The 14916-nt window shown below is 34.5% G+C and overlaps 1 protein-coding gene across 5 annotated transcripts in view; it reads left to right on the forward strand.

Moving 5' to 3' along the window:
• DCAF6 (DDB1 and CUL4 associated factor 6) overlaps positions 1-14916 on the forward strand; it is a 172731-nt gene that overhangs the window by 47355 nt on the left and 110460 nt on the right. For all 5 annotated transcript variants that reach the window (XM_060033562.1, XM_060033538.1, XM_060033525.1 and 2 more), the window contains one exon: positions 8008-8193. In XM_060033562.1, coding sequence (XP_059889545.1) covers positions 8008-8193 — 186 coding nt within the window. The remainder of the gene's footprint in view (positions 1-8007; positions 8194-14916) is intronic.

Here is a 14916-nt window from a genome sequence, read left to right on the forward strand (position 1 = left end):
ACCACCAGGGAAGTCCCAGAGCTTTACTGTTTCTTATAAAAATTGTTGTAAAATACACATTACATAAAATTAAGCATATTAACCATTTTTAAGAGTTCAGTTCACTGACATTAAGTACATTCATATTGTTGTGATACCATCACCATCATCCAGCTGCAAAACTCTTCTCATCTTGCAAAACTGAAACTCTATACCCATTAAGCAATAACCCTTCATTCTTCCCTCCCCCAGCCCCTGACAACCACTGTTCTACTTCCTGTCTCTATGAATTTGTCTACTCCAGGTACCTCATATAAGTGGTTTTATACAGTATTTGTCCTTTGTGACTGGCTTATTTTACTTAGAATAAGGTCCTTAAGGTTCATCCATGTGCAGCATGTGTCAGTATTTCCTTTCTTTTTAAGGTTGACAAATATTCCATTGTATGTATGTATCACGTTTTGTTCAGCCTTTCATCTGTCAGTGAACACTTGGGTCATTTCCACCTTTTGGCTATTGTGAATAATGCTGCTATAAGCAGAGCTGTACAAATATCTCTCCAAGTCCCTGCCTTCAGTTATTTTGTGAATATCCCCATTGGAATAATTTTTAAAAGATCTTATTTTTCCTTTATTTGCTTATTTTAAAAAAATGATAATCACTTTGATGTATGGTTCCCAGTAGAATATATATATTTGAAAAGTGATTACTCTTCTTTTTCAGTTTGAGAAATGATTAATCAGATAATACTTTAAAAGATTTTGAGTATAACAAGACTTTATAGTTTTCACATAGTGGTTTTAATAGATCCAAATTTGCTGTCATATAGGAATATTTTTTGTTTTTAAACACTGATGATTCACTACATAGGAAAATAAAGTTTTTTGATCTTGAGTCAGATATTATCTGTTCCTATAGTTTTACTCTCTTTTTAAATCCTGTGAGTTCATGGAAAGATTAATTTATTGCATATAAAAGTTTTGATACTTTTTAAAAATAGATTTAACTGTTCCTTATTAATGGCATCATGTCTTAGTTATATATATCATAGATCTCAAATACATAAAAAAGAGAAGCTTCTTTTTTCAAAAATTACAGGCTAGTTTATTTGGACCAATCCTCCCACTGAAATCAACTCAAAAATGCTTGATTAAAAACTTTAAAAATTATCCTAAAAGTAAATAACTGTCTTGATAGTAAGGAATTATCAGTCCAAAATGGAAGGGAAAAAGGGAATCCAGAGAAGTGAGCATGATAGCCACTTTTGCCCTGAAGATATTTGTCAGTCTTGGCATATCTAAACTTTAGTTTTGGTGGCCTTGAAGGTCAAGGTAAATAGAAACAAAGCTCAGGATCCTAATCAGGTATGGATTCCTATAAGAGACCTCGCACAATATTCTGGGACCCCCAAAGGGCCTCCTCCTCAAGGTATAGATGAAACAGAAGGAAGTTAGCCCTCAGGTAGCCTTGCAGCATCTTCTGTAAAAGAAATCCTGAGTATATGCAGAATTTTTCTTGATTTGGCTTCATTCAGCTACCTTTAGTTCTTAGAGCATAAAATGTTGTTTGTTTCTTCTATGCTTTGCTTCTGCTTTTCTCTCTTTGTGGGATGTTCTGCTGTCCCATGCACCTCCTACTTAGTTGGCAAGTTTAATTTCATCCTTCAAGCCTCAGCTCTTATCTGTGATATATCTCTAGTTTACCAAGGCAGATGCAGGCATTCCTTCCTCTGTGTTCTCGTATTTTATGGATAACTCAATTATTATGTTTGTTTGCATGTTGCTCACCATTAGACTATAACTTCTTTGGAACAATGACCATTTCTTTTTCCTTTTTGTTTCCTCAACACTTAGTAAATTTCCTGTCATGTAGTAGGTGCCCAATAAATATTAGTAAAAGAAAGGCAAGAAGTTTCTGTATTCAATGCCTTAGACAAGGGTAGGCATGGGTTGGAGGAGGGGTGATTTTTACTAAGAGATTGAAGAGCTAGCATCTTCTATCTAGATACTCCTGGACCAAGCATGAAGTTTTGAAAGTGTTGTATATAACGTGATGCAGGAGGGAAGAGATACCTGCTTGGCCAGCTAGATTAGTCAGAGTAACCTGATGATCAGCAAAGTGATAGACATTACAGCTAGTTCACTTTCATATTTATTACTAATTGTAGTTAACAATATGTTTTGTTCATTTTAGATTAAGTTACTCTGCCATCTTCCACCTCTGTAGGCCATTATTCTTAGATGTTTTCTGAAAAAGTATTATAACGCATTAATCCAAGGAAAGCACAAATAAGAAAATAAATCTAGCTTTCAAAAATTGTAACTGCAGCTGCACATCTATTTTTTTAAATCAACTTTACTGCTATTTATCTCCAGTAGCGTGCATATCTGTATTGGCTGTATTGATTCCATTTCAACAATTAAAAACAAATTCCGACCTTTGGTGAAATTACTAACTGTATATAGATGAGTACTATAGTTCTTCCAACAATTATCTATTAATAAATTAGGGAAAGAAGCAGTACAAAATGAAGTTAACATGATTATGCAGGGGTCAGGTAGTAGGTTTGTTAGGCTAGATTAAGGAGTTTACTTTTTAGTGTAATTGAAATAGCTGATCACTAGAGTATTTTAAACATGGAAATGATATGATTTGTCTTTTTAAAAGTTAGCTGTGGTTGCTTTTTGGAGAGTAGCGTTTGAGTAAGATCAGAAGCTAGGAGATAGGAGGCCATTGATGTAATCCAGAGACTGAGATGAAAATCTCTGAGATTGTAGTTGAGAACAGATGATGGTTGAGGCAGAGATAATGGCATTAAAGGTGGTGAGAAGTAATTTGAAATGTATCTTGGACATGGATTTGCTGATGGATTTTATATAGTGGATGAGGGAAAGAGAAATGAAGGATGCTTCCTTAGTTTTTGACTTGATCAACTGTGTGGGTGGATATTGATGTTATTAAGATGGGGAATACTAGAGAAAAAGGAGTAAGTTTGGAGAGGGACATCTGAAATCAAGAGATTTGTTCAGAGGGAAAAGACTTCAGTTTTTTACTAATTACTTTAATGGTTACTCTGATTACTTTAATAAAGAAATTTCTTTCAATTTTTGAGTGATATGTGATATGCCAGTACACATGTTAATGTATTGAATGAGGTTTCTCCTTTTGTTTCTGGAGCTATACATAAACCTGTTGAATGGAGATAAATCAAATTGTTAAGAATAATGTCTGCTGAATGTGACTAAAGCAAAGTCAAAGGCCTATGAGACTAAGAAACTACTTACATTGTATGTAGTGACATATATACTTAGATACTTGGTAAACCATGCTGAGATATTTGACAGCATTAAAGGCTATGATTCTATCTTGTTTAAAGGCTTTACATTAATTATTCTCTGTGTTATTTCTTGTACCTTAATTGACCAGGTCTCAGTGTCTTATACTTGGAGAGAGGAATGAAAATTTTTAAAACATTTAACAGTTTTTATTCTCCATTGGCTTTGGTTGATGTAGGTGCAAATTCTCTCCCCTTTTTTTTAATTTGACCTTAATTAAATGTGTATTAATAAGACTTACAGTACAGTACTGTATGGTACTCAGCAAATCCTTATTTTGTTCATGACCCTAGGTCTTAGATAAAATGAGGTGACTTAAATACTTAAGGCGGTCAAGGTAAGTAGCTGCTAATACTTATACCAGATCTGTGTTCTGATTTGGTGTCGTACTTCAGTTATGAATTTGTCAGTGTTATACAGTAAATACTCACTTAAAACCAAACCAAAAATAAAGTTGAAATATCTTTTCCTAAATTTATTTTAAGATTTTAAAACTGATGAAAAAGTTGAAAGAATAGTACAGTGAACATCCACAAATAGATTGTTTAAAAAAGTATTTTAGAGTAAGTTGGAAGCATTATGCACTTCATTCATGAATACTTTGACATCTGTCTACTAAGAACAATAACATTATCCTATATAGCTATAATGCAGTTACCATGGTCAAGATATGTAATATTGAATATAGAGTTGATCCTCATTACTTACAGATTCCATATTTGCAAATTCACCTACTCATTAAGTTTATTTTTAACCCCCAAATCAGTACTTCCAGTGTTTTCCTCGTCATTTATGGCCATATACATGTACAGAGTGGCAAAAAATTTGAGTTGCCCAGCACATACATCAACACTCACATTCCCAGGTGAGATCAAACAAAGTGACACTCAGACTTCTTGTTTCAAATCAAATACTGTAAGCATACTGTATTGTATCCTTTTTGTGATACATTTAGTGTCATAGGTTTTGTGTTTTTGTGCTTTTTGTTAGTGATTTCAATGTTGAAGTGGTCCTCAGGTATCGTGCTGAAGTACTATCTGGTATTCCTAAGTACAGGAAACCTGGGATGTGCTTTATGGAGAAAATATGTTAGACAAGCTTCATTTAGGCATGAGTTACAGTGCTGTTGGCCATAAGTTCAATGTTAATGAATCAACAATATATATCAAATAAAGTGTCTTTAAACAGAAACACATGAAACAAAGTTACTTATTGATTAGTTGATGAAAATATTGTGACCAGAGCCTCACAGGAACCTAACCCTGTATTTCCGTAGGAGCAGTGATTCAGCACTTGCTTTTTCAGTGTTTGTGGTGACTTTACAGAGCACAACTACCAGTAGTAATGAGAATTGACCATATGCTGTTATCATATTTGTATAATATATACAGTTTTGTACTGTCAACTGAAAAAAATGCACAACCTAAAAGTTGAGAAATATGTTTTATTTGGTGGATATACTGAGGACTTAAGCCAGGGAGACAGCCTCTCAGATAGCTCTGAGGGACTGTTCTGGAGAGGTAAAGGAGTAGCTAGGATATATGAGTTTTTGCAAAAAAACCCTGGGTAGTCAGAACATCAAAAGATTACTGCTAATTAAAAAACCCCAGACATCTCAAGTTCAAGAATTTAGCTCTTTGTTTGGGAAGATGCAAGAATCTGGGCTTATTGAAATTGTTCCTTTGCTATGTACCTTAACTATCTATGGTCTGTATCCTCTTTTTCTCTATCTTGAATCCCCTCAGGGTGCACCATTGGGGGTGGCTGCAGAGACTGATGGCTTGATGGCTGGCAGCCTGCTTATCGCTGTTCTGAGTTCCCCTCAGGGTGCACCATGGGGGGGGGGTGGGGCCTGCAGTGACGGTTGGATGCAACATCCTTTGTTTACTGATATGGCAGGTGACATTCTTCGTCCATGGTATATTACATATATACACACATAATACGTGCACATATATACATGTATAGTCCATGTTCAAATTTTCCCATTTCAGTAATTTTGTCACTGCCATGCCTCCTTCAATCCAACCCCCAATCCAGCACCACATATTTCATTTATTTGTCATATTTCCTTTGTCTCCTTTAGAACAGTTCATTCAACTTTTTGGTCTTTCATGACATTGATATGTTGTTTTATTGTTATATTGACATATCAGTCAAGTTATTTTATAGAATGTCCCTCCATTTGGATTTGTCTGATTGTTTCTTCATGAGTAGATTAACATTAAACATTTTTGCTAGGAATTCTCCATGGGTGATGTTGTAGTACCTGATATTAATTTGTCCCCTAATTGGTGATGTTAAGTTTGATCTTTCCATTGTGTAGGTACATTTACCCTTTGTGATTATAAGCTACGGGGGAGTAGTGTGTTGGGACTGTGTGAATATTCTCTTTCATAGCAATCTTTCACACAGTGGTTTCAGTATTCATTGATTCTTGCCTTAATCAGTTGTTATAATGTGGTTATAAATAGTGATTTTTAATTCTGTCATTCTACATTTATTAATTGACATTATTCTGTGAATAAGAGCATTTCCTTTGTCTTTGCCACCTTTGTGAAAAAATTACTGTGGGATTATAGATTTTTATTTTTATTCAATAAATTATAATCTATCACTGATATTTTTATTGATGCTTGAATTGCCCCAGTTTGTTCAGTAAGACATTTTTTGTTGTTCTTTTATTTATTTATTTAAAACATTTTATTGGAGTATAGTTGCTTTACAGTGTTGTGTTAGTTTTGTTCAGTAAGACATTTAAAGTGAACTAAAGCAACTTTGTGTCTGTGTTTTGACATATTCCCTTATTTTGAGCACATTTTTTTTTAAAAAAGCACACCAGATATTCCCATTGCATTAAATTCCCATTGTATATAATACATTGTGGGGATGTACCATAATTTATTCAGCCAGTCTCCTGTGTTTTGCTATTATAAATAACTCAGTAAGTAACTTGGTACTTTTTTTTTAGTATTATTGGAGGTGTATCTTCAGCATAAATTCTTAGAAATACACTTGTCTGATCAAAGGGTTAACGCATATATGGTTTTGTGAGGTGCTGCTAAATTCCTCCCCATTGGTCTTGTACCATTTAGCAGTCCCACCAGAATTGTTTAAAGAGCCTGGTGTTCCGCGCCGCCCCCCCCTCCGCCCCCACCGCCCCGCATACTCACTTATACAGTATGTTGTCAAGCTTTTGAATTTTTCCCAGTCTGAAAAGTGGGAATTAGTAATCTCAATGTAGTTTCAATTTACATTTCCTTTATGAATACACTTAGATGCTTTTTCACATTTTTAAGGGCCATTTGTATATCTTTGGACTATCTCTTCAGATCTTTTGCCCATTTTTAAAAAAATCAGGTTTTGTTGGGTTTTTTTCCCCCCCTCTCAATTTTTAAACACTGTTGGGGGATTTCGTCTTTTACCTGCAGTGTATGTTACAAATATTAAAATATTTATTTTAAACTGTATTTCTGTAACAGGAATTCTGGTCTTTTAAATTATTAAGGAGTTAGATGTAGGAAGTTCTGCTGTATCCTCATCTGTACAATTTCATTACTTTATGATTCATTTAAATTCAGTTTACTTTTATTTCTTCATCCTGAAAGGGAATAACTTAATAATCATCTAGTAAACAGTTTCAAAAGTCAATCAAGATAGTCTTTTTATATTTACTGAGGGTTTATGAATGAGTCAGATACACCAAGTAGGTGGAAATATGTATATTTAATTTTCAAGACACTGTTGTTGAAGCCAAGTTTGTGTGCCTGATGCACAATGAGGCCAAACAAACCTAAGTGTCAGAGTTTGGAGCAGAGAAAGGTTTATTGCAAGGGCCATGCAAGGAGAACAGGTGACTCCTGCTCAAAAGACCCAAACTCCCCATGGGTTTCAGGGAAGAAATTTTTATAGGCAGAAATCTGGGGGAGGGCTGCTGGGTGTGTAACCCTCCTCTGGTTGGCTGGTGGTGAGGTAACAGGGTGGTGTTCTAAGAATCTCCAGTCAGTCTGGGGTCCACATGCTTGTGCCCAGCCTGAAGTTACCATCCTCCACCTGGGTGGGAGGGGCTTAGTTCCTATAGAAGAACTCAAAGATATGTATCAAATTGTTATGCACAATCCCTTCTCCTTCCTGCAGAGAACCAGGACCGGTTCCCTTTGCAGTTTCTGCATTTTCTCAGTCCCCTAATTCGTAACTGTTTAATCTGCCCTTTGGAACTCAGGGAAGGCGTAGGAGGCTAAAAGCCTTCTTCCTACAAACAAGAAACAGGGGACATTGAAAGGCTTTTATGCCTGGGATGGCCCCACAGGGTCCTGCTTGGTTTCAGTCCCCCGTTTTCTTTGATTCTCCTCAGTCATGAGAGGAACAGATGTTGGACGAGACAGGGAATAAAATTTGGATAGACAGGTTAATCATAAACTCTGCAGAGGAACTCAGTTTTAGGGGGACTCAGTTTCAGCACTATTCCTGTTGATACTTAATCTTCTTCACATCTCAGAGAAAAATAAAGAAAATATGTGAGATTCTGATATCTTTTTTTTCTAATTACAATAGTTTGGAATCAAATGATATTTTTTCATTTGAGATGAGAATGTTAATGAGAATTTATTCCTGGCTGTGATTATATTGAATTTGAATGTTTCTTTTTAGGAACTAATAAATTACTAAGAACTACTTCCTCTCTGTGTTTTAGGTTTTGACAACAATTCGTTCAGGGCACCGAGCAAATATATTTAGTGCAAAGTTCTTACCATGCACAAATGATAAGCAGATTGTATCCTGCTCTGGAGATGGAGTAATATTTTATACCAATGTTGAGCAAGATGCAGAAACCAACAGACAATGCCAATTTACGTGCCATTATGGAACTACCTATGAGGTACAGTATTACTGTGATTTATCTATATGACATATTTGTGTTTGTTTTGTATAGGTGTGTATGTATGTGTAGATAGATATGTGTATGTACATATGTGAAGATTTGTGTGTATGTACACATTCATGCATAAATAGGTAAAGATATTATTGACAATATCTAGATTTCAGTATTTGAGAAAATGTATCTTGATAGGCTTGTGAATAAAGTTAAAGAATAAGATGTGAGTAATAGTAATGGGGTTTGTAATTCCTTGAGCAACTATACTCTAAGCAAACAGATATCAGCCTTTATAGATGCTTCTTTATTGTGCTATAGGGCTCTATACTAGGCTTTAACTTCGTAACCACTTTCTCACTGTTTTGCATAAAGTCACTACCGGCATGCTTATCAAACGTTCAGGTCAGAAGGGACGCTAGTACAGTAGACAAAAGAATCCGATTCCTAAAGGATATTAATAAACTGAAGCCCTAAACTGAATTAAATGAGGTGAAATGAATCTGAGACTCAATTATACTGCTTTGGTTCAGAAAAATTGCCTACTCTTCAGAATGCTCCTTTATAATTTTGTCATTTCATTTCTTTGTATCAGATGATTCATTGTTTTCCTATATTCTTTTAACCTGGTATATCTTTTTCCATTACTTGAATTTCAGTTCTTCTGTACCCTTATTTTATGATGTGTACTTATAAAAATAGTATTCTATAGCTGGATTTTTTTTTCTTATCCGTTTCTCACAAATTTGGCTTTTAACTGGAGATTTCAGTCAATTTATGTTTATTGTGAGTGCTGATATATTTGGATCTATTTTTATATCTTATTATAAGTTTTCTATTTGAAAAAATTTTCCCCTATTAATTTCCCCCTCCTCTTTTTGCCTTCATTTTGAATTGCTTGAAGGTTTTGCATTTGGCCCATTTTGTTTCCGCTATTTGCAAGGAAGATGGACATTCATGTTTTACAAGAGTAATTAACAAAGTATAAAGTCAATAAATAACTTTGCCCTTCTCCTGAATGTACACCTTAGCACATTATAATCTCTTCATCCGTTGTCTAATTTTATATAGATATAAGTTTTATGTTGTTCAGAATGTAGTTATATTCTGTTTTTCCTCTCATGAATTAAAATATTATCATTGTTTTATTAGTTAGTGTTTGTTTAGATTTACCGACATATTTACCAATACCTTTGGCTCTTCTGTTACGGATTTTCTATGTGGGGTCATTTTGTACCTGGTAAAGTACAGTCTTTACCAGTTCGTCTAGGTGAGAGTTTGTTGATCTAAAACAGTTTTAGTTTCCTATTTTCCTTTCCTTTCTTTCATTCACTTCTTCCCTTTTCATCCTTTTCCAGAAAATATCTTTTTCATGTCAGTTCTTCAAAGGTAGTTTTACTAGGTACACACTTATAGTTTGACAGTTATTTTGTTTCAGGTGATATTCCACTGTATTCTGCCCTTACTTTTAAAATTGAGAAGTCAGTCTAATTGTGGTTCCTTTGTAGTTAACTTATCTCTCTTCCTTGACTACAGGTAATTCTGTTTTTCTTCACTGTTTTTATTTCTTCTTAATTAATGTCACAACAGTGTATCAAGGTATGGATTTGCTTTTTATTTTTCATACTTGGAATTTATGTTCTTGATCTTAGAAACTGGAATCTTGAAAAATGAGGGAAATTTGTAGTTAGTAAGTCTTTGATTATTCTCTACCATTCTCTGTATTTTTTTTGTCCTTTACCTTTTATTTTTTTAATTAATTGATTAATTAATTGATTAATTAATTTTTTCACACACACACACACACTGTATTTTATTTTTACAAGAGATAAATAAACTGACACCAAGCATTGTAAATACATGACCACAACAAAAGCAACGATTGCAATTACCAAACACGAAACACACTCATACTATGTCGTAAGATTGACATTCAGTCCAGTAATCCTCCACTGTAACAGCTCCTTTACTTTGCAGTGAGAATTGATTTGTATATTTTTTACCTCTGAGTCCTTGTGGGATTTTTTTTTTTATTCAAACAGAAAGTCACAAAAATTATAATCATCCTCATCAGTTCACTCAGTCCCATGTAATTATTTTTTTTTATCTTGATGTTTTGTTAGCACTTGTATGAATTCATCAGTTTTCCATTAGAGTTCTGAAAATGCTTATTCATTCAGTTCAGCAGTATAGTCAGTTACCAGAAACCTGTACTTGTCAGAGTCTTTTCCATGAATTCCTTGAAGATGAAAGCCTTTTATAGGAACATTTTTGCAAAAGCATCAGAGTACACCCAGAACTGTCTGTAAATGACAAAAGACTAAAAAAATGACCATGGTTAAAGATTTGATGAAAGTTCATAATAATGCAATTGACAAGGAAATTTAGTTATTTCTGAGACATACATTTTAAAGTAATAACTAGAATTATGACTTATACAATTATACCAGAACATATAAGATTTTTAGAAATTTCTTGTAATGTCTGAAACATTTATATTAACATATTTCCATACAAATAACCCAAAGAAAGTTTAGTATTAGTTGTTTTTTGTTTGTTTGTTTGTTTTTTTATACTGCAGGTTCTTATTAGTCATCAGTTTTATACACATCACGGTATACATGTCAATCCCAATCGCCCAATTCAGCACACCACCATCCCCACCCCACAGCGGTTTTCCCCCCTTGGTGTCCATACATTTGTTCTCTACATCTGTGTCTCAACTTCTGCCCTGCAAACCGGGTCATCTGTACCATTTTTCTAGGTTCTGCATACATGCGTTAATAAACAATATTTGTTTTTCTCATTCTGACTTACTTCACTCTGTATGACAGTCTCTAGATCCATCCACGTCTCAACAAATGACTCAATTTCGTTCCATTTTATGGCTGAGTAATATTCCATTGTATATATGTACCACATCTTCTTTATCCGTTTGTCTGTTGATGGGCATTTAGGTTGCTTCCATTACCTGACTGTTGTAAATAGTGCTGCAGTGAACATTGGGGTGCATGTCTCTTTTTGAATTATGGTTTTCTCTGGGTATATGCCCAGTAGTGGGATTGCTGGGACATATGTATGGTAGTTCTATTTGTAGTTTTCTAAGGAACCTCCATACTGTTCTCCATAGTGGCTGTATCAATTTACATTCCCACCAGCAGTGCAAGAGGATTCCCTTTTCTCCACACCCTCTCCAGCATTAGTTGTTTGTAGATTTTCTGATGATGCCCATTCTAACTGGTGTGAGGTGATACCTCATTGTAGTTTTGATTTACATTTCTCAAATAATTAGTGATGTTGAGCAGCTGTCCATGTGCTTCTTGGCCATCTGTATGTCTTCTTTGAGAAATGTCTATTTAGGTCTTTTGTGCATTTTTGCATTGGGTTGTTTGTTTCTTTAATATTGAGCTGCATGAGCTATTTATATATTTTGGAGGTTAATCCTTTGTCTGCTGTTTCGTTTGCAAATATTTTCTCCCATTCTGAGGGTTGTCTTTTCGTCTTGTTTATGGTTTCCTTTGCTGTGCAAAAGCTTTGAAGTTTCATTAGGTCCCATTTGTTTATTTTTGTTTTTATTTCCATTAATCTAGGAGGTGGATCAAAAAATATCTTGCTGTGATTTATGACAAAGAGTGTTCTTCCTATGTTTTCCTCTAAGTTTTATAGTGTCCGGTCTTACATTTAGGTCTCAAATCCATTTTGAGTTTATTTTTGTGTATGGTGTTAGGGAGTGTTCTAATTTCATTCTTTTACATGTAGCTGTCCAGTTTTACCAGCACCACTTATTGAAGAGACTGTCTTTTCTCCATTATATATCCTTGCCTCCTTTGTCATAGATTAGTTGACCATACATGTGTGGGTTTATCTCTGGGCTTTCTATCTTGTTCCATTGATCTATGTTTCTGTTTTTTGTGCCAGTACCATATTGTGTTGATGACTGTAGCTTTGTAGTATAGTCTGAAGTCAGGGAGTCTGATTCCTCCAGCTCCATTTTTTCCCTCAAGACTGCTTTGGCTATTCAGGGTCTTTTGTGTCTCCATACAAATTTTAAGATGATTTGTTCTAGTTCTGTAAAAAAATGCCATTGGTAATTTGATAGGGATTGCATTCAATCTGTAGATTGCTTTGGGTAATATAGTCATTTTCACAATATTGATGCTTCCAATCTAAGAACATGGTATATCTCGCCATCTGTTGGTATCTTTGATTTCTTTCATCAGTGTCTTATAGTTTTCTGCATACAGGTCTTTTGTCTACCTAGGTAGGTTTATTCCTAGGTATTTTATTCTTTTTGTTGCAATGGTAAATGGGAGTGTTTCCATAATTTCTCTTTCAGATTTTTCATCATTAGTGTATAGGAATACAAGAGATTTCTGTGCATTAGTTTTGTATCCTGCAACTTTACCAAATTCATTGATTAGCTCTAGTAGTTTTCTGGTGGCATCTTTAGGATTCTTTATGTATAGTATCATGTCATCTGCAAACAGTGACAGTTTGACTTTTTCTTTTCCAATTTGTATTCCTTTTATTTCTTTTTCTTCTCTGATTGCCGTGACTAGGACTTCCAAAACTATGTTGAATAGTAGTGGTGAGAGTGGATATCCTTGTCTCATTCCTGATCTTAGAGGAAATGCTTTCAGTTTTTCACCATTGAGAATGATGTTTGCTGTGGATTTGTCGTATATGGCCTTTATTATGTTGAGGTAGGTTCCCTCTCTGCCCACTTTCTGGAGAGTTTTTATCATAAATGGATGTTGAATTTTGTCAAAAGCTTTTTCTACATCTATTGAGATGATCATATGGTTTTTATTCTTCAGTTTGTTAATATGGTGTATCACATTGATTGATTTGCATATATTGAAGAATCCTCGCATCCCTGGGATAAATCCCACTTGATCATAGTGTATGATCCTTTTATGTGTTGCTGGATTCTGTTTGCTAGTATTTTGTTGAGGATTTTTGCATCTCTCTTCATCAGTGATATTGGTCTGTAATTTTCTTTTTTTGTGGTATCTTTGTCTGGTTTTGGTATCAGGGTGATGGTGGCCTCATAGAATGAGTTTGGGAGTGTTCCTTCTTCTGCAATTTTTGGGAAGAGTTTGAGAAGGATGGGTGTTAGCTCTTCTCTAAATGTTTGATAGAATTCACCTGTGAAGCCATCTGGTCCTGGACTTTTGTTTGTTGGAAGATTTTTAATCACACTTTCAATTTCATTCCTTGTGGTTGTTCTGTTCATGTTTTCTGTTTTTTCCTGGTTCAGTCTTGGAAGGTTATACCTTTCTACGAATTTTTCTATTTCTTCCACATTGTCCATTTTATTGGCATAGAGTTGTTGTAGTAGTCTCTTAGGATGCTTTGTATTTCTTTGGTGTCTGTTGTAACTTCTTCTTTTTCATTTCTAATTTTATTGATTTGAGTTCTCTCCCTCTTTTTCTTGATGAGTTTGGCTAATGCTTTATCAATTTTGTTTATCTTCTTAAAGAACCAGCTTTTAGTTTTATTGATCTTTGCTATTGTTTTCTTTGTTTTTATTTCATTTATTTCTGCTCTGATCTTGATGATTTCTTTCCTTCTGCTAATTTTGGGTTTTGTTAGTTCTTCTTTCTCTTCTAGTTCCTTTAGGTATAAGGTTAGATTGTTTACTTGAGATTTTTCTTGTTTCTTGAGGTAGGCTTGTATAGCTATAAACTTCCCTCTTAGAACTGCTTTTGCTGCATCTCATAGGTTTTGGATCATTGTTTTCATTGTCATTTGTCTCTAGGTATTTTTTGATTTCCTCTTTGATTTCTTCAGTGATCTCTTGGTTTTTTAGTAGCCTATTGTTTAGCCTCCATGTGTTTGTGTTTTTTACATTTTTTCCCTGTATTTCATTTCTAATCTCATAGCGTTGTGGTCAGAAAAGATGCTTGATATGTTTTCAATTTCCTTAAATTTACTGCGGCTTGATTTGTGACCCAAGATGTGATCTATCCTGGAGAATGTTCTGTGCGTGCTGGAGAAGAAAGTGTAATCTGCTTTTTATGGACGGAATGTCCTATAAATATCAATTAAATGTATCTGGTCTATTGTGTCATTTAAAGCGTCTGTTTCATTATTTATGTTCATTTTGGATGATCTGTCCATTGGTGTGAGTGAGGTGTTAAAGTCCCCCAGTATTACTGTGTTACTGTCGATTTCCTCTTTTATGGCTGTTAGCAGTTGCCTTATGTATTGTGGTTCTCCTATGTTGGGTGCATATATATTTATAATTGTTATATCTTCTTCTTGGATTGATCCCTTGATCATTATGTAGTGTCCTTCCTTGTCTCTTGTAACATTCTTTATTTTAAAGTCTATTTTATCTGATATGAGTATAGCTACTCCAGCTTTCTTTTGATTTCATTTGGCATGGAATATCTTTTTCCATCCCCTCACTTTTAGTCTGTATGTGTCCCTAGGTCTGAAATGGGTCTCTTGTAGACAGCATATATATGGGTCTTGTTTTTGTATCCATTCAACAAGCATGTGTCTTTTGGTTGGAGCATTTAATCCATTCACATTTAAGGTAATTATTGATATGTATGTTCCTTTGTCCATTTTCTTAATTGTTTTGGGTTTGTTTTTGTAGGTCCTTTTCTTCTCTTGTGTTTCCCACTTAGAGAAGTTCCTTTAGCATTTTTTGTAGAGCTGGTTTGGTGGTGCTAAATTCTCTTAGCTTTTGCTTGTCTGTAAAGCTTTTGATTTCTCCAT

Source organism: Delphinus delphis, chromosome 1 (genome assembly GCF_949987515.2).
Source record: "Delphinus delphis chromosome 1, mDelDel1.2, whole genome shotgun sequence".
In the NCBI taxonomy this organism is placed as follows: domain Eukaryota; kingdom Metazoa; phylum Chordata; class Mammalia; order Artiodactyla; family Delphinidae; genus Delphinus; species Delphinus delphis.